The following is a 26,795-nucleotide window of genomic DNA, read 5'->3' as shown; positions in this document are numbered from 1 at the left end:
AAAGGCCTTTTCACTTTTTTGCAGCGGATCAGCGGGAGAGAGGTGATGATGGGGCCCGTATTATCCCGCCCAACGGCAGCCTCGCTCTGTTTTGGGGAAAATCCCCAATCTCTACCAAATTGGATCTCTCTGCCAATGGCGATTTATAGTTTTCCGAGCACAAGCTCAAATCACTCCCCACTGGGTCTAATAACACTATTGAATCGGGAATCGGATGACTAACCTTCTCTTCTAGGATACAAATCCCTTTGTCAACACGAGATCGATTTCCAGGTGGAACCACGCCGCGATCTCCAAACCATGGCGGTTCCAGTGATCTATGGTGAGGTAGGAGATTCACCCCACTCGTAGCAAGCTTCAGTTGATTGACGGAATGACGCCGAGGATGCACTACCATCGGAGGGCTCGCCGCGGCTCCATTGATTTTGCCTCCACCCTCGCCCATATCACGAATTCGGCCGGCGGGGAGGATGGGAACGGAGGCATCCTCGCCCTTTCTTCCAGCGTGGCCTCCTCGAAGATCCTTCGTGCTAGTTTCCTTTGTTCCACATCCGCCCTTCTCCGTTGGACCTCGACGATCTTCACGGCCGCAGATCTCATCTCCGATGAAGTTTCCTCCGCCACCGCCCGGTCCACCATCTTCCACTCCTGCACGCACCGGATCCACTCGAAGGTAGAGTCTCGGATCCTGGTCGCGCGCTCCGCCCACCCCGCAGCCCCCGACGCCATGAGTACCGCCTGCGGCACTGGGGAGATCAGCCGCAGGATCTCTGGGAATTTCTCTCGCATGGTCGGCGCCAGTCGCTGGGGTGGGGGGCTGTGGGTGCAGCTAGCGCGAGCACTCCTTGCCGGCGTGGAGGCATGGTGCAGGGCCAGATCTGTGGCGGCGGCGGTAGCGGTGGGGAGGGGGGGAGTCGCGGGAGTGAGGGGAGAGCGCATGAGCGAGGGAATGACCTAGCGCATGAACTTTACAATGCGTAATCCAGTTTAAAAATTGCTTTGTCTATATATGGCATACTTCCCCTGTCCCATAAAGTCTATAATAAAGTAAGCAGTTTTTTTTAGTTGTATCGACCCAGTCGCTCACTAATTGATCTTTACGGTGCTTTCTCTATCAATTTGAGAAACTTTATCCATAAAGTAGTAGTATAGGCCATACTTTCTTCGGTTTTTGATTCTCGTGAAGTGTCCTTCCTTCCTACAGCTGATAGGGAAAAATCGTTGTTTTTACGATCCCTATGTAGAAAGCCCTTTTTTCTAGTATTTACTAGAAAATTTGATCCTCTCTTTTTTTTCTATAGTGGAGATAGTCGCACGTAATGACAGATCACGGCCATATTATTAAAAGCTTGCGGTAAGAAGGGGTTTCGTTCTAGTGCCCGGAAATAATATTCCAAAGCCTTTGTATGCTCTCCATTGCTTGTGTGTATAAGGCCTATGTTATAGAGTATATAACTTCGATCATAGGGATCGATTTCTAGTCGCGTAGCTTCATAATAATTTTGCAAAGCTTCCGCATAATTTCCTTCGGATTGAGCCAACATCCATTACGGTCGTTCATTCTATTCAAAAAATCTCCGTTCCAAAATCGTACATGAGGTTTTCATCTCATACGGCTCCTCCCTTCTGTACATAATAGTACTAAGCGAAATAATCTATAGAATCAAAATAGAATTAGTCCCGTCTCATGATGAACCGAAAGGGGCTGGTATTTTTCCAAGAAATCTCTAGCCAATCTTCCCACAAGAGGTTTTTCTTAACACCAATGAATTCTATTAATGCTAGAGGAAAACGATAGCTCCAATAATTTCTTTGTTCTCAACGCCTCCTATTTAGAGGAATTAGCTACTTCAACGATCTTTGATGGTTATAGGGGTATCCAAAGTACAAACCTGATGGTTGTTTGTTATCCCAACCATTCTTCCCAGCCCTGATACCGATCAGGAAAGGGGTAATTTCTAACAAAGTTTTTCTCTTGTTGATTCCTATTTCTAGGTGTAGTGCTTTTCTCCCCTATGCTGCCTACGGATACTAATAGAGTAGGATTGGCCTGTCATCCATACCATACCATATCCTATAGGTGTAACCTTTCGCTCAATACTCAAATCTACAATTGAAGTATCTGAAGCCGCATCAATCGAGGATACACGACGGAAGGAATTGTTAGTTCGCCTCACCTTCCCGAAGCGTGGGTTTGTTTGCTTTACAAATTTGGTTCTCTCTATGCCAACCCCCTCTCTTTTTCGTAAGACCGGGGTATAGGTAGGGCTAAAAAAAGCAAAAAAAGAGTCAAATCGCACCATCTCTATAATAAGTAAATGCCTTTTTTTCTCCTGAGGTTGTCGGAATTATTCGCAATAAAATATTGGCTACAATTGAGGAGGTCTTATCAATGAAATTTCCATTTACACGGGATCTAGGCATAATTCCCAACCCATTCTATATAGAATTGTTTTCATTCCTTCACAAAATAACATAAAAACAAACACATTCGATTCTTATAATTCTAAATAGATTGATCCATATGCTCTACTCTAAATCCATATGCTTTAAATGGATAAGAGAGATATGGATTTTCCGCTCAGCTCAAATTGTATCCTTTTCCTTCTTCTTGGACACGAAGAGATATGAAATATTTGACTAAGACTAGATTTCATTCCACTTTCCTATTTCTGAACAACAACTTATGTTATCAACTATTTCGTGTTTTCAAAGTTATTAATTGTCTCATACCCTATTTTTGATTTCGATAGTATGGTGTAGCGTATCTTATGCAAACGGAATTCTAAGGTTTCTTTATTTTATTATGCAATAAGAATAATTCTTCCATTTTATTTTTCTTTAGTTGCGGGAAAACCCAAATTAAAACTTTTATTTTATAGCAAGCGCAATTTCTAGTAAAAAATCCTGTATCCTTCCACTTAGATCAAAAGGAATTTTTCCAATAGAACTATGGAACCCCCGAGTGGTTGCGGTTGTACCTGTACTGTAGGAATAAGAAAACTCGCTATTCACTCAGTTTATTTTCCATAATAAGTTATGTAGGAGAGATGGCCGAGCGGTTCAAGGCGTAGCATTGGAACTGCTATGTAGACTTTTGTTTACCGAGGGTTCGAATCCCTCTCTTTCCATTTTTCTTAATTCATCAACGTTAAGGATCACAATGTATCAAATCAAATAACAATTTTTTCCAGCAATAATATAATATCTTATATTATCTTATTTTGATTTAATAGAAATTAGAAATTCTCTATAGCAAATTACTGTGGTATGTAAAATACACATAGAGGAAAAAAGAAAAAAGGATCCTAATCCTAGGGTTAATCAATTTTAGCTAGTTGATGGGAAATTACAAATTAATGGTAATGGTCTTAGGGCGATTTAGTTCGGGGAAAGGGGAAGGGGAAGAAAATTCTATGAACCTTTCCTTTTTTTCGTTAAGTTCAAGTTTGACGAGAGTAATATTCTACAACTAACAACTCATTTATTTTGAGACCGACCCACTTCCTATCTAGGATTTTATTTACTAGTCCTTTATATTCCAACGTGTCAATCGCCAAATGCTTTGGCAATTTCCCCGGGTCCGATGAAGCAATATAATTTTGAACCAGACCTTTTGATCTTTGGTTATCTTTCATAGTAATAATATCTCGGGGTTTGCAACGAAAACTTGGTATATTGACTATACGACCATTAACTAAAATATGTCTATGGTTGACTAATTGGCGGGCCCCAGGAATGGTTGGAGCCATACCCAATCGAAAAAGGATATTATCCAAACGCATTTCAAGTAATTGTAGTAAAACCTGGCCTGTTGACCTTTTTGCTTTTCCAGCGATATGTACATATCTAATAATTGTCGTTCTGTCAGACCATAATGAAAACGCAATTTCTGTTTTTCTTGAAGACGAATACGATATTGCTCCTTTTTCCCAGAATTGAATTTTTTTTAAGATTACTTCTGGATTTAGGTGTTTTTCTAGTGAGTCCTGGTAAAGCTCCCAGACGGCGTATTTTTTTAAACGAGGTCCTCGATAACGGGACATGAAGACTCCTTTTTTTATTTTATTGAAATTTCATTTTACACAATTAATTTCATTGTATTTACATTACAGAATACATCAAAATTAAAACTGAATTAAACTACAGGGTAAACAGAGTAAAATCAACTAAAGTACCCCAAAAAATGGAATTTCATCAAAATATTTTTTTTGTATATATATTATTTATTTTATTGTTTTGTATCTAGCAAAATTGTAAGGTAAAAAACATAAAAGATCCTGGATTCTCCATTTAATTCAGAAAAAAAAAGAGATTCTTGTTCGTAGAATATTGATAGAGAAAAAAAGCCGACTATCGGATTTGAACCGATGACCCTCGCATTACAAATGCGATGCTCTAACCTCTGAGCTAAGTGGGCTTACATAACAGAAATAGTGTAACAAATAGAAATAGGTGTAGTATAGGAAATCTGTAAAATCTCAGATATTAGTTATTAATCTTAGCTATTAACTAGTTCTAAATTTGAAGTTATACTTATAAAAATAAAAAAATACTAAAACTTCTTAAAGATAAAGTTAGCTTGATATGCTTAACTATAGGATATTAAAAAAATAAAATTATAGAATTTATTGGTATTTTCATTCGATCATTATAGGATATGGCATACTTCCCCTGTCCCATAATATAAAAACGTTTTTCAGGCTGTCCAAGAATATAAGAACATTTTCAAGGTAAGATAGTTTGAAAAACATTCTTATATTATGGAACGGAGGGAATAGTATTTTGTCTTGAGTTCTACGCACCTCCCTATAACGATCAGGATCTATGTGTCTCTTGGTTTCTGATCGTCTGGGCACCCAGGTGAACCGCTTCGTGAAGAATTTCTTCCCTTCTTGCACCTACGCGTCCTGCACTGAGGACGAAACTTCCGTCCATTTGTTCGTCTCCATCAACGAGGTTCTCTCCGCTGCTCACCCGGCCATGGTTTCCACTTCCTGCTTGAAAGGCAGTCTATTTGTTCTCCTCTGGCATATCTACAAGGTGTGAAACGATGTGGTCTTCAACAGTGGCGCTCTTGTCACTAGTGGCATTTGAAAATCGTCATTTGTGGCACACTAGGCGCACACTAGTATGGCGTCACTGATATGTGGTCAGTAGTGGCGCTCCCATCCCACACCACTAATAACAACATCGATAGTTCCGGGAGCTGGGAAGAGGCCCATGGCGATGGCGTGGCCGGGGCTGACGATGCAGCAGCCTGGCGATGCTCCAGGTCGCGGAGTACAGCAAGGAGAGCCGTCCGGCAGGTAGCTGGTGATGCCTCCGTCGATGCTGGACTGCATCCGCTGCAGCCGCCACTATAGCATCTGGTCCGGGATAAAGTGCAGCTCATCAAAGGCGACCCTCACATACATTTTCGATAAAGAGAACATATTAATATCGCGAAGATACCAATTACATCCAGCCTCTGCAACAACGCAATACCCTAATAGTATTACGGATGAACACAGCCAAAAAAAGAACAAGAAGAAGCTAAAGAAAAGAAAAGCCCGGCTACAGAGTTCCAGTCCTTGCAGCAGCAGTACAACCACCGCCAAAACAACACCTGAAGTCCAAGTTCTCAAAAAGCGACGCCTCAAAGAAGAAAACAGTGCACAAGCGCCGTCGTCACCCGATCGTAGATCTTGGGTTTTCACCCCAAAGATAGTCTCTGCTCTCAAAACAATGCCTTCAACAAGGCCATTGTCAGGCACAACCAATTAAAGTCAGACCTTGGATTTTCACCCTGAGAGGTAAGACTTTGAACTGCACTACAATATCCAAAACTCCAAGCAAGTTCCTCATCGCCACAAAGGCTCCAATCATCATTACTAGTCCTCTGATCTCGGCTTCCATGACATTCTCCGCCTCTGACTTCACCACGAAACTAAACATATCCCATGATGGCAACAGATAGCAGAGCTTCGCATCGCTCCGTCCTTAACGGAGAACCGGTGGGCACAACCGAATCCCACCCGATCCAGCAAACTCTAGGCATATCGCGCTCATGGGAGTTCGCCGGCGGAGCCTTCCAGAACCCAACACTCCGACCAGATCAAGAAGTACATGCGTCAGGCAGATCTTTGTCTTGTCACATGAGGAACACTAGGACCGCCCCATTAAATCAGGCCGACCCTCACATACATGTCCTTGTCTGCCGGGGAACCTCCGGGTAGAACGGGCGCGAGGTGAAGCATGAACAGGCCGTTGTGTCATTGTTTTTCTTGGAGAGAGAGAGAGAGACAGAGAGAGAGAGAGATGAAAGTGAAGGGAAGATGACCAAACTGATGACTGAGGGGAATTGCTGTGTGTATTACAAATTATTTAGAATAAAATTTAAACATTCAAACATAGAAACTTATACAATCAAGTTGTGTGTAGGAAATGAGGCATTTTTGTTTCGTGTCACTTCGTCTGCCTGTAGATCTGTCTCCAGCAATGCACCTCAGCAGGGAGTGCCATGACGGCCCGAGGTTTTGCAGTGAGCACATGTGCCAGTGAACTATATGTGGACCTCGTTCAAAGTTCAAGAAGGAGGTGAAGACGAGCTGGACCAAATGCAGCCCGGCATAGGTCGACTGAAAGGAAGACATACTTGCAAAGGCAGCAAGCGCACTAGGCATGTCAAAGCACTGCCACGTCCCTTTCACAAGCATCACAAATTTTCCCCGGACCATCGCACGTGAGGTACCTTGTCTTTCGGTCATCCTAACCATTTCCTTCCTGACATCTCCTATTCTCAAAAGAACAAGCGTTTTTTTTTCTTTTAACGCAAAAAAAATCGTCATGAATGTTTTTCTCATGCTCTCACGTGATAATGACTATCTCAAACACATGTAATTGGGTGAAGAGCTAGGGTAAGGGCTGAGGCGGTATACACATATTATATAGAATGTGACATACTGGATGATTCCATAGGTGGTTTGGACTTTGGCTTTTTTAATTTGCTCCTCGCGACGGTAATAAAGTTGCCTATGCTCTCGCTGCATTGGGTTCTAGTGGTTCGGAGCACCACCGGCTGTGGTGTATGCTGTACCGGACAATGTACGCGTGATGATGGCCAATGAGTCTGCTGAGCCTGTTTAAGTACTGGAACCTCAGTGTTCCAATTCAAAAAAAATATCCATGCTAGGACGAATCATTTATTTAGTGGTAGCTGATAGGTGTTATAGCCATCAATAGCGAGATGTTTACACTACAAGAAATATGTCAACTTGTGACCCTCACTATTGACCGTTGAAAGGTCATAGTTTTTATTTGCGACCTTTTTGTGACCAAAAATAGAAGGACAAAAGCTGACGATCGTAAACTGAAATTAGCGACCTTCTCTGTGAGAAGGTCGTAGACGTTTACGACCAAAACAGAAGGTCGTTGAACCCATGACCTGTTGTTTTGGTCACTGGATGTCTGCCCAGGCCACGTCGGATCCGACGTGGCAATCTGACATGGCAAAATTGCGACCAATTGAAAAGGTCACTGACAAGATTCAGCCCGGTCCGATTCGGTGTTTTACGTGGGCCGAGCCCATTAATTCAGTCCATTTATTATTTGGCCAAGCGCAATAAATCAGCCTATTTTTTATTTGTTTTCCTGTTAATTTTTGTCAGCCACATGGGCCAAGCCCAACAATTCAGCCTTTTATTTTGCTACAACGTGGGCTTTTGGGCTCTAGAGCTTCAGATTTTATTTTTTTCAAGAGAAGGGTCCACTAGTCTAATGGGTCCCAATTGTCAGGTTCTAATAAGTAGGTCCCAGTTGTCATGGTTATATTCCTCATATTTCAACGATCCAATAAATAAATAAACAATATTTACACAATGCTTCAAACAGAGCACTACAAAATATCATGAAAACATAGTTTACATCATGAATATAATCAAATAGAGCCAAACTTGACACTTTGCAGTCAAACATATTCACATCAGGTAACACAACTAAAAAATCAAAAAAAAACCTATCAAAGTATAACTAGCTCCAATGAGCAAGAACTCTATGTTTCTCCCGACTTCTTTGTCCTGGAGCTCACGGCGAAACATGAATGAAGGACAGCATCTGCAAGTTATGAAACAAAATTGTTAGGAACAAAATAAAGTCAAATCTAACAGCACATTAACTTGTAGGCAGTCTGTATGCATAAATAAGAGTAAAACAAGCAAAATGAGGCAAAATCAGTGAATACTAGTAACTATCAGCAGCAAGTAAAAACTACTCCAATGACATCAGGTTTACAATCATATAAATGCGACATTTTTATCATTTAAGCATAGAAGAACAAGGAGATGATTCTGCTAAGTAAAATATTAGTAACTGATGTTCTGTACACAAAGACATGATTCGGCTAAGTAAACAAGGAGATGGCTATCAGTTCATAAAGTAACCATAAATAGCACATGATTTGTATACAATAACTCCCGTGCAACGTTTGAGAAAGCCCTAGGCGCAATTATGCGTTTCCTACAAAATTGTACGGATACGAGAAACAAAGCATTATATATGTAATGTAAATTATAAATTGATCCTCTTCCTCCAATGCATCGAGCAACAGCTACAAAGTACTAACCTAACAGCAGCAACAACAACTAGTACCAAGTACTACTACTAAGTACTAAGTAGAGCAGTACCAGCAACCAGCAGCAAGCAGAGTATGACCAGCAGCAGGAGAGCAAGACTAGTAGCAAGAAAAGCAGCACCAGCAACCAGCAACATGAAAATGTTCAGTTAGAATCAAAATGGATGGCCACAGTCCACAGATCCAATAAATCTGCAGCACACATGACTATATGAGCATATAGTCATTCCTTCTCTCCTGCCAAAGAGCAGCAGCATATAGTCAGTCTACAGATCCACAGTACATGACACAATAGAGCAGCAGCAACTACACTACAGAACTACTAGCAGTCTAGCACTAGTAGAAGCCAACGAGCAACCGAAGTAACTAATAGTAGCACACGAGCAGCAGACTAGCAGTAGCACATGTAGCAGACTAGCAGTAGCACCAGTGCCCCACCAACAACACAAGTAGCAGTAGCAACACATAGCAACAGTCAGCAGGCCAATAGCATAGTCCATAGCAGCAAGCCATCAGGCAACAACACAACAGAGCACCACGAGTAGTAGCAGAGCACAAAGCACAAAAAGAGAAGAAGTGAGCTCGAGGCACTAGCTCGAGGGGGATACCGGGAGAGAACCATAGGAGCTCACCTGCCTGAAGATGAAGACGAGCCAAGGAGAGGTTTGGGGGCGCACGGCAACCCGAGGAGCAGTAGATCGAGGGCCGACGGAGAAGGGGGCTCGATGTCAAACTTGGGGGCGCGAGGCGGAGAAGCTCTGAATATGCAAATCTGTACACAGCAAGGTCACAAAAGAAACAAAGTTAATTTGTGATTTGTAACTATCACTAGCAACACTAGAAACAATGCAAGCACAGAACATCATCATGTTGAGATCCGAAATAGGTGCAACAAACCATGCATGGGGAGCACTAAGAAGAACACCAGAAGATAGCCACATATGATGAATTTAACCAAATGGAACTGATCAGGGATAAATGCACACCCATAATAAAGAGTGAAATCAGATGTAAATTAGGAACGCATAAATTATATTAAACTGATAACATCCATGGTGTCGTTCAACCAATAAAACCATCACAGAATCGGGCATGATAAAACTATATCACAAATCTAGGGAGGAATCAAACACTGGTTTTGTTTACATAGTCATTAGTGATTTCAGCATGATATAAGATACAATAATGCTAGGAACAAAGAGGGGCACGTCCTATATGCAACTGAATGTTTTCTGCAAACATTTGTAGCCTAAACTGAATGCTAGTTCAGTGTCGTTGTCTGTAGACAACCAAGAAATGGAACAAAGAAACATCTCTGCAAGTTCAATGTATCAAGGACAAAATGAGCAAGTGTTATATAAGGGAAGGAGAGGGGAGGAAGCAGCCATGGCCGGGCATCACTATCAGGCATCAACACAAGATCTCGTAGTGCTGCACCGCCAGCTTGGGATTCAGGTACAGGTGGTACGGCGAAATGATCTGCAAGCAATCAATCACTAGGTCATCGACTCAACTCAACCAAAATAGCATTTAGCAATAGTGATGATCAACTACACTATTCGGCTATCATGAACAATTAATCCTGCCTTGTGATCTTTGCAATCAACAACTTAGCATGCGATTTAGTAATGTTGCTTATGTTTATAATGTAAAAATGAATGTGCAAGACTGTCATCCGGATGTAATTGAGGCTCAAACCAGAATATAGTAGGTGCAGAATTTAAGCTTCCTCAATGGTCGCATACCTTTTCTTGCTCCGGGTGAAATACTCTCAATGACCGACCAGCCAAAAGGCACCTAAAAACTGAACACAGCGTCTTCAGATAAAGAAAAACACTTTTAGTGGTAGAGTACCTGCATTTGACACAAACTGCTATGGATCAATGCAAACCAAACCATAAAAATAGCGGTCAAACAGCAAGGTAGTGCAAAGAAATTAAGTAAACTATTGTGTTGGATCACTATCATTATTGTTCCATAGAGTTTATGTGTACATTGGCCATTAATTGATGATGATTGATGCAATGGATGCTGGCTTGGCAACCATAGTAGTTTAGGCACAGCACTGTAAACCCACACAAATGCTAGTAATTCCATCATATCAAGGACCATTTTATCAGGTTCATGTGTCTACTATCAAGAGATGACTGTATCATTTACACCACTCATCTCTACATCACTCTAAGCATCGGAACTGACAAATATTGTGGTCTAGTGACATCGGTTGCTTCCAAGCACACAACAGCGTACTGTCAGGAACTGATCAATGCACATACTGCTAGCCACTGGTATTATTGAATTAGTAATGATTCATAGATAAGCAGATTCTAATTCAACTCGTCATGCAAAATCGTGAGGCAGCAAACAGCTGCAGCAGTGGCATGAGACGCATGGGATAAGCAACAGCTGGATCATACAGCGGTACGACACAGATCGCATCAAGCAGCACGGCGAGAGGGGGCAGGGGAAGTACCAGCGGCCCGGGGCGGGCGGGGGCAGAGTTCGAGGTCGAGGAGCATGGGCGGACAGGGGCGGAGCTCGAGGTCGAGGAGCACAGCCGTCGTCATCTGCGCCAGCTCGCCCCTTCCTTGGTGAAGCCCGCCAGCGGATCTGGTGGATCCACCAGATCTGGTGGATCCGCCGGCGGATCGAGGGGATAGGGTTTCCGGAGGAAGCGACCAAGCCGCGTCCGCCGTGCATAGGGCCACGACCAGGCGTCGGGGAGGATGGGGCCGGAGTCGGTGAAGAGGCCATCATCGACCTCGTGATGCATGCTGCTCCCGTTGAAGTCGGGCATGCCGAAGGGTGTGCGGTGGCGGGGTCGTGCGGAAGGCGTACGGGTTAGGGGATGCCGGGAAGTCGTCGACCCCCCCCCCCCCCCCCCCCCCCGCGTTGGCAAAGTTGAGGAAGGGGTCGTAGAGGCCAGGGATCTGGAGCTCTAGAGGAGCGTGGGGAAGGGGGGTGGGAAATGGAATCGAGGTCGGAGACGCCGGATCCGTGTGTATGGGGTTGGTGTGGTTGCAGAGGGGCTCGTGGGGAGGGCGCGGCGCTAGGGTAGGGGAGGGAGGGACGAGGTCGGCGTCGGTGGGTTAGGAGGACGACGAGGTCGGCGGTGGTTGGGAGAGGACGGGGAGGAGGTGGATCGGGAGGGGCCGGGGACGGGGAGGAGGTGGTGGCGGCGGCAGCGAGGAGATTGGGAGGAGGGAGGAGTTTGATCTAGGGTTGGGGGTGCGTGGGGTATCTCTTTTTCTTTTTTGTTTCCTTTTTTATGTAGATAGATGGATGTATTGATGGATGTGGGATGGTGAGATGGATGAATGGTTGGATAGACGCCATGTCATCGATCCATGGGAAGAGCCCAGATTGGTTTGGAAAATCAGTGATTTAAATAAGTTTCTAAGTACTAAAAATAGGGGAATTTTGTGAAGCAACTATCAAAATATTTTGCAAAACGGCACAACTAAAATTTTCACTCAAGTTAGACCCCATTTTTATGGATGATCACCGATTTGCGTGCATTTTTTATCTTTCTAGATATTTTTAATCATTTTCTTGTGGCAAAATGGTTTTTTTATGAAGAACCTACCAAATATTTATTGTAAAATTGGACCAAATCGATTTTCTAAAATACTAGGTCATATTTAATGCACAATTGACCAAATGGTTGGGTGTCAAAAGTTTTGATCCACCTCTGGTGAAAAAGACAAATTTCTGTCGTTTCAGCTGGAAACGGGTCAAATTTGAACTGTGGCTGCCTCATAGTTTGCTATTTACTTTTTCCAAAATTCATTTATAGGTACAAAAGTATCTATTTAATCAGAGAAATACCAAAAAAATTCCAAGATTCGACCACTAGCTAGGAACGGTCATTCCCGTCGTTTTGACCGCATTTTGAAACGGGCATAAAAATTTCAAAAAAAATCAAAAAAATGGAAAACCTTCGCATTGTGTCATTATATATGACCAAGTTATTAGGAAAAATAATAAACTTGTAATACGACAATTCTTTTAAAAAAGTGTTCTCAGAAACGAGCTATCATGTGTGGAGATCAATGGCTTTCGAGCCAGATGATCAATTTTATGGCCACATTCATGGCATAGTTTGTTTAAATGATCTCATATTGTGCACAATGGTGCATCTTGGAATTCAAAATAATATTGCCTAAGGGAGTTTTTATTTTCTTTGCACGGAAAATTCATTTTCCATTTTTCGAGTGTCCGAAAAGAGGTTTTTTTGTGAAGGGCCTACCATATATTTGTTGCGAAATTGTACCAAATCAATTTTCTAAAATACTAGGATATATGTGATGCACAATTGACCAAATGGTGGGGTGTAAAAAGTTTTGATCGACCTCTCGTGAAAAAGACAAATTCCCGCTGATTTAGTTGGAAGCGGGTCAAATTTGAACTGCAGCTGCCTCGTAGTTTGCTATTTATTTTTTCCAAAAATCATTTCTAGGTACATAAGTATCTATTTAATCAGAGAAACACCAAAAAAATTCTAAGATTCAACCACTAGCTAGGGACGGGCATAAAAAATTCAAAAAAAATCAAAAAATTGGGAAACCTTCGCATTGTGTCATTATATATGGCCAAGTTCCCAGGAAAAATAACAAACTTGTAATACGGCAATTATTTTAAAAAAGTGTTCTTAGAAACAAGCTATCACGTGTGGAGATCAGTGGCTTTCAAGCCAAATGATCAATCATATGGTCACATTCATGGCATAGTTTGTTCAAATGATCTTATATTGTGCACAAGGGTGCATATTGGAATGGCAAACAATGTTGCCTAAGAAAGTTTTCATTTTCTTTGGACGAAAAAATCATTTTCCATTTTTCGAGTGCCCAAAAGGAGTTTTTTTTGTGAAGGACCTCCCAAATAATTGTTGCAAAATTGGACCAAATAAATTTTATAAAATACTAGGACATATTTAATTCACAATTGAAAAAATGGTTGGTGTAAAAAGTTTTGATCCACCTCTCGTAAAAAAGACAAATTTCCGTCGATTTAGTTGGAAGTGTGTCAAATTTGAACTGCAGCTGCCTCATAGTTTGCTGTTTATTTTTTCAAAAAATCATTTCTAGTTATATAAGTACCTATTTAATCATAAATACATGGTTTGGTGGCGATACGTCGAGGTTTGGGTGGTGGCCGAGGGCCCCAACTCTAGAGCGCGTAAACTCGCATGCCCACCGCGTGGTCACCGCGTGACTGTGGCGTTGCCATGTGTTATGGGCGGCCTAGGCATGTCTAGTGGGTTGGTCACTCCCCAGGTAGGTGATAGGAAGAAAATTACAATATAAGATTCTCACGAGGAGACCGATCGATGCTCAAACATGAATTAGCAGCCAAGTGTTTGATTAGCGGTACGGGAAATGTACATGGCTAATGGGCGTGAGTTTCGGCTGAGGATGATCAATTACTAAGAAGACCGTTTTCACAAATTTTAAGCTCAAAAGGAGGAGCCTAGGTGGTACTTGCTTTGCAAAGTACCACACTGGACATAAATACGAGTGTTGAAGCTGGGCTCAAAATAATGAATGGATTGAGCTGGCATTTGGTGGAGGATGGTTATTTGGGCATAGGAAAGCACTGTCGAAAAGGGATACTATTTGGACATGCCAAAGTGGTACTTCCTTCACAAAGTGTTGCTCTGAACAGAATAGGAAAATGAATATTGTTGAACTATTTTTGAACTAGGCAAGGAAGGTTTTTGACATATTTGATGATGATATGATCCAAACAATTTATGAGAATTTTTTGGGAATTTTTGGAATAACATAAATATAGGTTGCTTCACAACCTAGGGCAAAAATTGACACATAGACATGACACATAGGCAAAACTGATGAGATGGCGCCTTGTCATCGCAACCCACCACAATTTATAAGGCTATGACCATCTATATTGGTCGTTAACAACTAGAAATAAGGCAGCGGACTAGCGTTGTTTGCTTTATGACCATTTCGTGTAAGGAAATTACGACCTTTCTGACCAAAATGGTCGCAATGGTTTAGGGTTTGGAGCCCCCCGAACAGCTTTTGACCAATTGATCTCAAATGATCATAGATCTATAACCAATTCTTTCAGGGTCACTGACAGAAGGTCACTAGTTGACATATTTCTTGTAGTGTTAGGGGGACATCTCAACTTTTGGTATCAACCATATGACTTGTCATCAGCGACACTACCTGATGTCTCCTATTCTCAAGTTACATATCTTATCTCTTGTCTTGTTCTTACTAGGATAATTGGTGAAAGCAGAAGGTGTTGAACCTTGGTGATCCTGAAACATGCAAAGGGCATGCTCAACTAGTGGTCCTATATATACTGTTACTCTTTGCATGTTCCTGAGAATTCATGTATGAGAAATAGTTGTTTATATGAAAATCAAGAATGAAGAGAACGAGTTAGATCAATGGTGGAATATAAACTTTTTAGTCCTGCTAATTTCATATTGGTTCCAGGAAATATTTATAGTCAATTTGTCAAAACATTTTTGCAAGGAAAGTCCTTCATCTATAATCATTTTTTTTGCGAGAACTTCATTTATAATGGTTGCCTCCGAATGCACGTGGAGAGATAGATAGCTGAGACAGAGTATTATTTTTGGTAACCATTGCATTTTTAGTGACGCTCAAAGATGAAAGCTTGGAAACCCTTATCTAGCTACTGAATTAACATGGCTTGAAAGAGCTCTATCGAACAGAAGACTGGAGCAAGAGAGCTTCTAACCAGGCTACACACTGATTGAATTCCATGATTACGCTTACTGATCACCTGTTATTCACTCTAGGAATGCTTCTAGACATTTTTTTATAGTGTCTCTACGCTTGTGTATAGGCGTCATATTTATTTTGTCGCGTCAGTTCACTCATGCATGTAGTTGAAACTGAAGCAGTGGATGCACCAGCACCACCAGTTAGTCACGCCAAGTTATGAGTGTCGTGTGGCATCGTGTGTGTATGTGCCAGTACATTGGTTAGTAGTCTTCATAAATATGTTAGTTAGCAGCATGCCCAAAGCTCCATAGAGTTGCAGCAGCCGAGTTATGCGGTAGATGAGTGTGGACCTAGAAGCGAATGCAATTAGTTGAAGCGTGCGTCAAGGGTGCCGTTGCGGACAAGCTTCTGGTGTGCTATAAACTTGGAAATGGCTCAAGCTTGTGAACGTACGTGAGTTGCCCGAATAATAATCAAATCAAGACATGAAAAAACAAGACACTTCCATAAATAAAAATCGCCACGGCAAAGCACACATTAGCCCCTCAAGTACGAATAACAATTTCGAAAAGTATGCTTTCTTCTGAAGTAAGAAGACGATTTCAAAAAGTGTACTTTCTCCTCTTGCCGTGGCTGGCTAATTCGACCACAATATGGAGTGATGCGATAGGGGTGATAATGGGGGCAGAGTTCGCCCGAATTTTGTATGCGCCAGCTGTGCGTCCACGAGCGGCCGCATTTCGGCCACATCTCGTCCATCGGAGACCATTTACACTAAAGTTAAGCATAGCAAATAGTTTAAATCAAACATAGCAAATAGTTCCACATCCGAAATAATCTTACAAGCCAATTGAAATAAAAACAATGTCAAATAGTCTTACAACCCAATTGAATTTTGTTTGCATGAAAAGAAATTAAACAGATAGATCTACGGATTGCCAGTGTAAGCTCACATATGCTCAACCAAGTCATCCTGGAGCTGCATATGAGTATGTCAATCACGCATTTGATGATGAAATTGAACAGTGTTAAGGTTGCAGGAGGTAGGTGCTCAGGCTCAACATTTTCACCTAAAAATCAAAGCCTAGGTCATAGATGCTATCGTCACGCTCATCCTCCATGATCATCTTGTGCATGATCACACAAGAAGTCATCGCCTCCCAAAGCTTCTGAGTGCTCCATGTCAATGCAGGGTTTTGAGCGATACCCCATTGAAATTGAAGTACATCAAAAACACGCTCCACATCATTCTTGCACTCTCTTGCATTTGGGCAAATCTCTGTCGCTTCTGTCCTTACGGATTGGGTATCATCTTCATAAGAGTTGACCATGGAGGATAGATACCATCAGCTAGGTAATATCCTTTGTTGTAATGGTGTCCATTGATCTCAAAGTTGACCCTTGGGGAGGGGCCTTCTGCAAGCCTTGCAAACACTGGAGAACGCTGAAGCACATTGAGATCATTGTCAGAACCAGCCATGTCGACGAAAGAATGCCATATCCACAGATCTTGTGAAGCCACCGCTTCAAGTATGACAGTGACATCTTTCACATGCCCCTTGTATTGCCCCTACCAAGCAAATTGACAGTTCTTCCACTTTCAGTGCATACAATCTATACTATCAAGCAAGCCTGGAAAGCCCCTATCGGCATTGATCGCCAGCAACCTCTCTGTATAAACAGCAGTTGGCTCTCTTAGGTACTCAGGGCCGAGCAATGCCACCACGGCCTTGTAGTAACTATACATTGAGAGGAGCCATGTGGACTCACTCATACGCACATCCTCATCCGCAAGATCACCAGGAATTTCATATGCAAGCATGTGAATAGCCACAATGCATTTCTGGTAAGAAGAGAAGCCAAGCTTGCCAAGGGCGTCCTCTTTGCACTCAAAGTATGGGGCATATCCTACCACTCCCTCCCGAATACGATTGAACACATGTCTCCTCATTCCGAATCGGTTATGAAATTGATGTGATTTGAAGAGTGCGGTATTCTTAAAGTAATCGGCATAGAGAAGGTTGTGGCCTCTCTCCCTATTCCGGTTCAAGGCCGGAGCATGGCCGGAGATTGATCCCTTGAACCGAGGCCACTTCCTACTAATGTGGTCATGGACAATCATTGCAGCCACCACAAGTTCTTCATCAGGATGAATCATCTGATGAATAGATGAAGTTGTGAAAGAAATACTCATCCCCGCTATCCATGGTACCTTATGAGCAAAGAGTCGAACACCTTGTGGACAGGATGGAGACCCGGCCGGAAAGAGCACATCGAGCTCCCCTCGTAGAAAGCAAAGCAAAGTTGGTCTTAGTGGGTGGGCGCCCTGCGGCAATGCATCGCCTGCCGTAAGTTGTCCGAACGCTGAACCACAAACGCCGGCAAAAAGCTCTGCCAAAACGCGGGCATGGGCTGGCTATGGCATGGCGTGGTCCGGACGGCCTTGATGGAAGGCGACGTGGCAGGGAACACAGGTAGCACGGCGATGGCGGGGGTGGAGGGCGAAAGGAGGCAGGGGAAGAGGAAAGAGGTCGTGTCCCTGACGGGTGGTTTCAGAGGACAAGGGCGCGCGTCCAGTCTGTCCGCGTGGCCTATTTGCACGCAAACGTGGTTCAAAGTTGGGCCAGAATGAATCGAACACGGGTATTGGTCCAGTTGCTCACGTATGTGTGATATTCCTTCCTCTAGAAACATCCGTCCGTCCCGCACCTCACCTCTAGCCAAGGGACTAGTCATCCATGCTGCACACGCTGCCAACCCACGCGTCCGGCACCCATTCGTCCACGCATAGTGACCCCTCATATATAATACACACACGCGCAGGCAGGACACTTCCAATTTCCAGTCACAAGATCTAAACAATCATAGAAACACGACAGCAAGCCAAGAATCAAGAGGCTCGGGGAAGATGCAGGCGGCGAAGGAGAAGGTGAAGGACGGGGTGAGCGCGGTGAAGGCCAAGACCAAGATCGCGCAGGCCAAGGCGTCGGAGAAGGCGGAGGCGGCCACGGCGAGGTCGCACGCGGAGCGGGAGCTGGCGCACGAGCGCGGCAAGGCCAAGGTCGCCGCCGCCAAGATGGAGCTGCACCAGGACAAGGTCCTACACCGGGAGGAGGCCATCGAGCACCGCATCCACAAGCACGGCGGCCACGGCCACCACCACCACAAGCACGGCGTCGGCATCGTGGCCGCGCCCGCGCCGGCGCCCGGGGCAGGGGCGTACTACTCTACTGCTGCACGTCACCACTACTAGCGCTAGCTAGACGGGCACATTCGCCGACTGTGCAATATGATCCCGCTAGCTAAGCATGTACTACTTCGTACTGTTTGTGTTTGACATACCCACGCCGAAATGCAACTCGGTGTCAGGCTCAGCTGAGGCCCGGCGAACAGTAACAACGTGATTTAAAATAGAAAAAATAAAAAAAATCTGATTTTCTTTTGCAAGTAAGATGTGCATGTGGGTAAGGTTCGTGCAAAATTTCATGATGTTTGGACATTTGAGTAGCGCGCGACAAAAAAGATAAATCCTGTTGTTTTTCAAATGTTTCTCTCAGACCAGAATTTTCTTTTGTCACGAGCTCCTCGAATGTTCGAAGTTCTCCAAATTTGTTACAGGCATCACACATTCAAACATCTTTCACCAAGAAAAAAAATGGAATTTTTTGAAGCCAAAACGCTGCTCTCAAAGAGTGTTTCGTATCTTATGATGATATCGTATCATAATAAATACTATACAGTTTTGACAAATCTAAATCAAAACGCTCTCAAAGAGTGTTTCATATCTTATCATGATATCATATCATAATAAATACTATACAGTCTTGATAAATCTTAGTCGATAAAAACTTGATTGTGTCTCAGTTGATGCTATATTTGTGAGATCTTACAATAAGATCCGTGCAAGTTTTCCTTTTAAATTATTTTCCTTTTTCTTTCTTGCATGTTATGTCAGTTGACCGAGACTTGATAAAATTTCAGGGTATAGGGTTTAGGATTACGGTTAAATCTCAGTTAACTAAGACTTGGCCACGCCAATACTATACTGCTATATGTCCTGCATGATACTAATAAATAAGGTCTTCTAATACTACACATAATGGGAGTATCATAAATACTATTATGCGTGCCAACTAGACATAGAATTAAATAAAGAAAAAGGGGGTTGAGGCCATCTAAGATACTAATGGGAGTATCATAATGGAAATAAATAATGTACTACCATATGGGAGTATCATAATGGAAATAAATAATGTACTACCATATGGGAGTATCATAATGGAAATAAATAAAGTACTACCATATGTCTTGGCATAAGTAAGGCTATCTAAGATACTAATCTATAATACGATGCATTACGGAGGTAATCTGCATGATACTAACTTATGACACTATCCACTATCCGCAAAAAAAAGACACTATCCACGATAGGCAACCTTACTCCCGTTTGTTTTTTTTCCTCTAGCCAATCTCCCTGCAATGTAGACCACCCTACCTCCCAACACAAACCTCCTCTCCTTCGGTCACTGTACCATCCAATTAACACAAACATCATCTCCTCCAGTCACCATCTTCATGGCGTTCAGTCCAATCCCTCACTGGCGGGATTTTTTGAATTACTTTTCTAAATTATATATCTATACTATCAGATTAGAAATCATAAAATTATAACCCCATCGTTTTCATTTGGGTTGAGGAGAGACTATGTTTCCACGTCAATCGAAGAGACACTTCTTGTCCGCAAATGAGCCGAAGAGATTTTTGAAGCGCTATTCTTCGCTCCTGTAGACATGTGAACATCCTCTACATGTAAGAGGCTGAATAAATAAAAATGATAGACTACTCATGTCAATAAGGAAAAAAAATCTGGGAGCCCTATCGAAAAACAACTCCAAAATTAGGCGTGCTTGGCTTAGAGCGATTTGACGGGGTGATTGATCGGGAAGTTGGTCTCGGGTGTGCACGAGTGAGGACAAATTGTGCAGAAAAGACTAGTGATCGTTTGTAGGGACAGTCTAGATCCCACCAGGAGTAACAGCCAGGAAACGGTGGCTGTAGCCGTGGCGTTACAATAAAACATAAAGTCATGCATGTGCACCTCCTCTATACAATTGAACTTTTCATAGTCAAATCCTCACCAAAGTTTCTCCAAGTCAAATCCTCACGCCACCAGAACTGCATCATGAAGAATCCAGCCAGAAGAACCATTTGAACAATGCATTGTGGAGGATAAATTTCGTCCTTCAATATATACCGACCATGGAAGTTTATAACGTGCTTGGTGAAACCTTTTCAATCGCACACACTACTCATCTAGATGATGTCAATCTCATAAACATTATCCCTCGTCATATTCTGATCATCTGATGATGCCAGTCTCATAAACATTATCCCTCATCCCATGTAATATTGTAATCACTGCACGCACGCACCTTGACCCATACCATTCACGGTCCTGAACACCATCAATAACAAAAAATTATGTAAGATATTGTTTGTGTATTAATTATATGATTAGAGCTAGTGTTAATATTTGATTTGATATTAATTTCACGCTAGACGTTTTGGGAGCTCATCGTTGTACCACTCTAGGTAGTATAACTGAATTGGTTTTATGCTCAAGATTAGAAAACCAAACAAGTAGCAAGAAAAAAGAATCTGATATTTTTTAGATCTTCTTGTGTCGCAAACATGCTTGACAATTTTTATGAGAAACAGAGTAGTAGTGTTTCCTCGGTGGAATAAATAAAGTTGGGTCTAACATTTGAGGGTGACATTTGGTGTTTAATTTGTTATTTGTGTGCCAGCCAAACTCCTTTACTTTTTGACCTAAAAATTTATAGGTAGCATTTGGATGTGACTATGAGCAAATAAAAAAATTAGGATTTTTTTGACTTTTGAAAAAATCATTTTCCACGTGTAGGAGCATGTGCACCCGAGAGCCGAATTGGATTTCCGCACTCTTTTTATAATTTAATTGTATACCACCATTTCATGAGAATTGTATAGTTGGCATACATAATAATTACTTAAAATTATTTAATTAGAGTTAGAGGAGTGATGGTATGCGTATAATAATTCACTATTAATTTTTTTACTACACAATCGGACCATCCTAAGATTGTTTTTTTAATGTGTGCGGTTCATAATTTGTATTGGACATCAAACTATCATACACACTATTTGTTGGATGCCCTAAAGACTATAAAGTAATTTTTATTATGTTTAAGACGCTTTGCATTTTTAATGATTTTTTTAATTTTATAAATATTTATAAAAAATAAAAAACAAGAAAGTAATCCGGCAAATAAATACTTCCTCCGTCTCAAAATAAGTGTCTTGAGCTTAGTATAATTTTTTGTATTAAAGTTACTACAAAGTTGAGACGTTTATTTTGGAACGGAGAGAGTATTAGGGACGAACAACATGCTTTTTTTTTCCTGCCGTCAATCGCTGTCTAATTCGATCACAGCTTCTGCCTCTCTCGTGCCGGAGTGTTGCGGTCGCAATTGATTACCTCGACCCACCATGCATGCATGTGCATTGATTCCTTCACGTACGTGTGGTATTCCATCGTCTAGAAGCATCTCGTCCGTCCGGCACCTCACCCCTAGCCGAAGGGATGAGTCATGCATGCAGCCAGCAGCGCCGGCGCTCGCGCATGCACGCCGAACACGTCGCCTCCCACGCGTCCCGCACCCATTCGTCCACGCGCAGCGGTCGCGCCCCATATATATACACCCACCCACAGGCAGTCCACATCCAATTCCAATCACAAGCTCCAAACAAGCACAGCAAACCAATCCAGAGTACCATCGGCTATCAATCAGCAGGAGGAAGAAATAGCTGCTCGATCGGGGAAGAATCAAGAGGCTCGGGGAAGATGCAGGCGGCGAAGGAGAAGGTGAAGGACGGGGTGAGCGCGGTGAAGGCCAAGACCAAGATCACGCAGGCCAAGGCGTCGGAGAAGGCGGAGGCGGCCACGGCGAGGTCGCACGCGGAGCGGGAGCTGGCGCACGAGCGCGGCAAGGCCAAGGTTGCCGCGGCAAAGATGGAGCTGCACCAGGACAAGGCGCTCCACCGGGAGGAGGCCATGGAGCACCGCATCCACAAGCACGGCGGCGGCGGCGGCCGCCACCACCACAAGCACGGGGTCGGCATCGTGGCCGCGCCCCCGCCGGTGGCCGGGGCGTACCACCCTCCTCCCGCCGCCGGTGGCCACTACTACTGATCAGCTAGGCAGCTCGATCGCTGGCTAGATGGGCACGTGCGTCGCGTCTGTGTGATGTGATCTCGATAGCTAATAAGCCTCTACTTTGTACTGTTTGTGTAATGACTTACAACGCGTGCTTTTTAATTTTGCACTTGGTGTTGAGACGAGAACTCTGTATGTGTGCATAGATGGATGCGTGCGACCTTGTTGGTTGCTTTTCCCCTTTGCGCGGTGTCCCGCGAGGTGTCTGAATCTAAGAGCCGTATCTTCACTTGTCCTGCCGTTTGATCCTTGTCAGTCGATTATTGAAACAGAAGAAAAGAAAAGAAGACAGTACAAAACTGATCATAATTTTAGGGTCAGTCGATCAGCCCAACAACAGAACTGACTGACCATCGCTGAAAAACTTCTGTTAGCGCTCTTTTGTCTTCTTTCCAGCAAAAAACGGAACGGAGACCTGTTAAGGTACCAAACCCATTCTACTAAAAACCACTGGATTCAGCTCGCGCACACATCACTAGGTTTTTTTTTTCCTTCTTCTTCCCCGATCATCAACACAGCTGCCGCCATGGATGCACAAGCAAAGCTCATAGGCGGCTCCGGCGGGCACCATGTCAGTGGTGGCGGCTCTCCCTCGTGGTCGTATGGGAGACCGCCGTCATGGATGCACAAACAAAGCTCATAGGCGGCCCCGGCGGGCACCATGTCAGTGGTGGTGGCTCTTCCTCGTGGTCGTATGGGAGACAGGAGGATAGCGGTGGGTGATTCGAGCGCTCTCCTTGTATTTGACAGTGGCGTCGCCTCGATCCGAACCTGGGGAGATGAACTTGTTGCGCTTGTTCTAAAGACCTCGTACTGGCACGCAGGGAGCTAAACTTGTTGCGCTTGTTCTGAAGACCTCGTGATGACACGCGGGAGCTGCCGAACAGAAGCTCTGCGCTTTGTCGCACAAGACGACTACAAAGAGCTGTCAAATACCGGTTTGTGACACAAATCGGTACTAACGGTCTAACCTATAATACCGGTTCATGCCACGAAAACCCACACTAGGCAATTTTCAAACTCTACCCATGTATCGCCATTTCAGTTTTGAAAAAATCAAAAAAAAATAAAAACTTCAAAAAATAAATCCCATGAGAGGTAGTTATATTACTACATCTACTAGTTTGAAAAATTTGAAAACTTAAACTTAGACATGTTTTGCAAAAAGTGTAGAGAAAATGTAAAACGGCTATAACTTTTGCATACGATGTCGGAAAAAAACGTATAATATATCAAAAAACTTAGCACGAAAATCCGCATCCGATGGAATGGCCTACGGCCTGTTTGCAATATTTTAGAATCCTTAAATTCCAAAAGGAAAAAAAGATATGGTTAAATTCCAGATTTAAAAAAATTGGTTAAATCTGGTCAAACTACTTATTCAAGAAGTATTATGTTACTACATAATTATTCAAGAATATTAGTGGTACTAAATAATTATTTCAATTTTTTGATTTTGGTCAAATCTAGTCAAACTATGATCAAATTATGGTCAAACTATGGTCAAACTTATTTAAGAAATATTAGTGTTACTAAATAATTACTGTTTTTTAGAATAATAGTTTCAAACTCAAACGATGAAACGTGTGACTTAATGCTCAAGCTAAACTGCTGAGAGTTAATAGGATTGACAGCTTACATTTGTCAGGAAAGTAACAAGTGCAGACTTGGAATGTAGGGAGAATAGAACTCCGAAGTTAAGCGTGCTCAGGCTGAGGGAGTGAGAGGATGGGTGACCGGCTGGGAAGTTAGGCGATTTGGAATGAGTGATCCACACTTGAACAGTTAAGAGAGGTGATTAGAGACTAAATCATCAAATAATTTAGAAAAATTAAAAATCAAACAAAAATCAAACAAAATTTTCAAAAAAAAAAGTTCAAAAAAAATATCTTTAGTACCGGTTGGTAACACCAACCGATACTAAAGGTCCTCCATTCCAGGGCGCGAGCTCACGCCACGTGGTGGCACTTTAACGCCGGTTCGTGCCGAACCGGTACTAAAGAGGGGGAGGGAGGGGCCTTTAGTGCCCACCCTTTAGTGCCAGTTATGGAACCGGCACTAAACGCCCTTACGAAGCGGTTTTAAAGCTTCGTTTTCTATTAGTGTAGAATTAATGTTGCAACATTAATATGTTTTTTTCTGGCAGAAAAAACATATCATGAATCAACACTTGTGTGCTATTCGTATGGTTCTAGCAAGGCCATGCTGAGATACATCAGCTTCATCAGTTCCTTGTTTTCCTTGGCAAGCGCCTCCGCCCCCGGAATTTGAGGAAGAGCAAACCAACAGTAGCCCGAGACCTTGTCCACCGTGTTCACACAGTCGGACAGCTCGTAGTAGAACGACAAAACACTATCATCATCATCACCATGGTAGTCCCCCATCAAGGCGTCGCAGAAGTTTAGGAGGCTCGCACTGGCCGTGTATTCCATCTCACAGGTTCGGAGATGGCGCACTGTTGCCGACGTGCTATTCTTGGTGTTGTGCAGCATTTCCTTGATGTTGCCACCGGCGGTGACAAGGCGCTCCTTGAGGATGTGGACGGGTATGAGCGCCAGGTCGATGGGGCTCTTGGCGTCGGCGCTCCGGTTGTCGGACTGGAGGGTCGGGACCCGAACTGGCTCGGTGCCATGCGTGCTAAGTACGACGCGCTCGTGCGCAATCGCATGTGGGAGCTGGTGCCCCGCCCCCCGGCGCCAACCTGATCACAGAGAAGCGGATCTTCAAGCACAAAAACGACGCCGACGACGCGCTGGCCCGCTACAAAACACGCTGGGTCGTGCGGGGCTTTCATCAGTGTGCCGGCGTCAACTATGGCGAGACGTTCTCCCCTATCATCAAGCCAGCAACGATCCGCATGGTGCTCACTCTGGCCGCGTCGCGCGGCTGGCCGGTGCACCATCTCAACATCTTCAACGGTTTCCTCGCAACTTGGAGGAGGAAGTCTACTGCCTCCAGCTTGTCGGATTCGTCGACCCCGACAAACCAGAGCACGTCTGCCGCCTCTTCAAGTCCTTGTACGGGCTCAAGCAGGCGCCCCATGCCTGGTTCCTCCGCTTCGCCGGCTTTGTTTGCTCCATTGGCTTCGCAACTACGTGTTCGGACTCGTCGTTGTTCACCTTCCGGCACGGCAACGACACGGCGTTCCTCCTCCTCTACGTCGACGACATCGTGCTCACCGCGTCCTCGTCACGCATGCTTCACCATGTCATCCAGCGCCTCACAGGCGAATTCGCCATGAAGGACCTGGGCTCGCTCGCCTTCTTCCTCGGCATCCGCGTCACCCGCACCCGAGCTGGCTTCTTCCTGTCGCAACAACAATATGCTGACGAACTCCTGAAACGCGCCGGCATGGACACCTACCACCCTTCCCCGACGCCCATCGACACGAAGAGCAAACTCCCCTCAGCCGATGGGCCCTGCGTCAACGACCCCTCGGCCTATCGGAGCATCGTTGGGACCCTGCAGTACCTCACTGTCGGTGTCAAAACCGGCGGATCTCGGGTAGGGGGTCCCGAAATGTGCGTCTAGGCCGGATGGTAACAGGAGGCAGGGAACACGATGTTTTACCCAGGTTCGGGCCCTCTTGATGGAGGTAAAACCCTACGTCCTGCTTGATTAATATTGATGATATGGGTAGTACAAGAGTAGATCTACCACGAGATCAAGGAGGCTAAACCCTAGAAGCTAGCCTATAGTATGATTGTTGTATATGGAGTTGATTGCCTACGGACTACAACCCTCCGGTTTATATAGACACCGGATAGGGTTAGGGTTATATAGAATCGGTTACAATGGTAGGAGATCTTGAATATCTGCATCGCCAAGCTTGCCTTCCACACCAAGGAAAGTCCCATCCGGACACGGGACGAAGTCTTCAATCTTGTATCTTCATAGTCCAGGAGTCCGGCTGAAGGTATAGTCCGGCTACCCGAACACCCCCTAATCCAGGACTCCCTCAGTAGCCCCTGAACTAGGCTTCAATGACGACGAGTCCGGCGCGCAAATTGTCTTCGGCATTGCAAGGCGGGTTCCTCCTCCAAGTCCTTCATAGAAGATTGTAAACACCAAGAGTAGTGTCCGGCTCTGCGAAATAAGCTTCCACATATTGCCATAGAGAGAATAATATTAACACAAATCAAATCTGCTGACGTATTCCGCAGTGCGTCATCACACTACAGCCAAGTCCTTCACTCGAATCGTT

At 43.8% G+C, this 26,795-nt stretch overlaps 3 protein-coding genes and 1 non-coding gene across 4 annotated transcripts; 3 read left to right on the top strand and 1 right to left on the bottom strand.

The window, feature by feature from the left end:
- Positions 1-3,044: 3,044 nt before the first annotated feature.
- On the top strand, positions 3,045-3,131 carry TRNAS-GGA (transfer RNA serine (anticodon GGA)). The gene has a single exon. It is a non-coding gene; the product is annotated as a tRNA-Ser (tRNA).
- A 13,805-nt stretch (positions 3,132-16,936) lies between these two features.
- On the bottom strand, positions 16,937-17,287 carry LOC147957074 (uncharacterized). The gene has a single exon (XM_087531567.1). The coding sequence runs from the start codon at positions 17,285-17,287 to the stop codon at positions 16,937-16,939; it is 351 nt and encodes a 116-aa protein (XP_087387693.1).
- Positions 17,288-17,941: 654 nt separating this feature from the next.
- LOC125529769 (uncharacterized) lies at positions 17,942-18,911 on the top strand. The gene has a single exon (XM_048694186.2). The coding sequence runs from the start codon at positions 18,245-18,247 to the stop codon at positions 18,587-18,589; it is 345 nt and encodes a 114-aa protein (XP_048550143.2). The 5' UTR covers positions 17,942-18,244; the 3' UTR covers positions 18,590-18,911.
- Positions 18,912-22,075: 3,164 nt separating this feature from the next.
- LOC147957073 (uncharacterized) lies at positions 22,076-22,700 on the top strand. The gene has a single exon (XM_087536375.1). The coding sequence runs from the start codon at positions 22,220-22,222 to the stop codon at positions 22,565-22,567; it is 348 nt and encodes a 115-aa protein (XP_087392501.1). The 5' UTR covers positions 22,076-22,219; the 3' UTR covers positions 22,568-22,700.
- The last annotated feature ends 4,095 nt before the right edge of the window (positions 22,701-26,795 follow it).

The sequence above is a fragment of the Triticum urartu genome, chromosome 7A (genome assembly GCF_056163025.1).
Source record: "Triticum urartu cultivar PI428250 chromosome 7A, HENAU_Tu73, whole genome shotgun sequence".
NCBI lineage: Eukaryota > Viridiplantae > Streptophyta > Magnoliopsida > Poales > Poaceae > Triticum > Triticum urartu.
This window is presented reverse-complemented; position numbering and strand designations above follow the sequence as displayed.

Coding starts and splice junctions, on each gene's coding strand:
- LOC147957074 (XM_087531567.1), bottom strand. CDS start 17,287: ATGAGGAGACATGTGTTCAATCGTATTCGGGAGGGAGTGGTAGGATAT.
- LOC125529769 (XM_048694186.2), top strand. CDS start 18,245: ATGCAGGCGGCGAAGGAGAAGGTGAAGGACGGGGTGAGCGCGGTGAAG.
- LOC147957073 (XM_087536375.1), top strand. CDS start 22,220: ATGCAGGCGGCGAAGGAGAAGGTGAAGGACGGGGTGAGCGCGGTGAAG.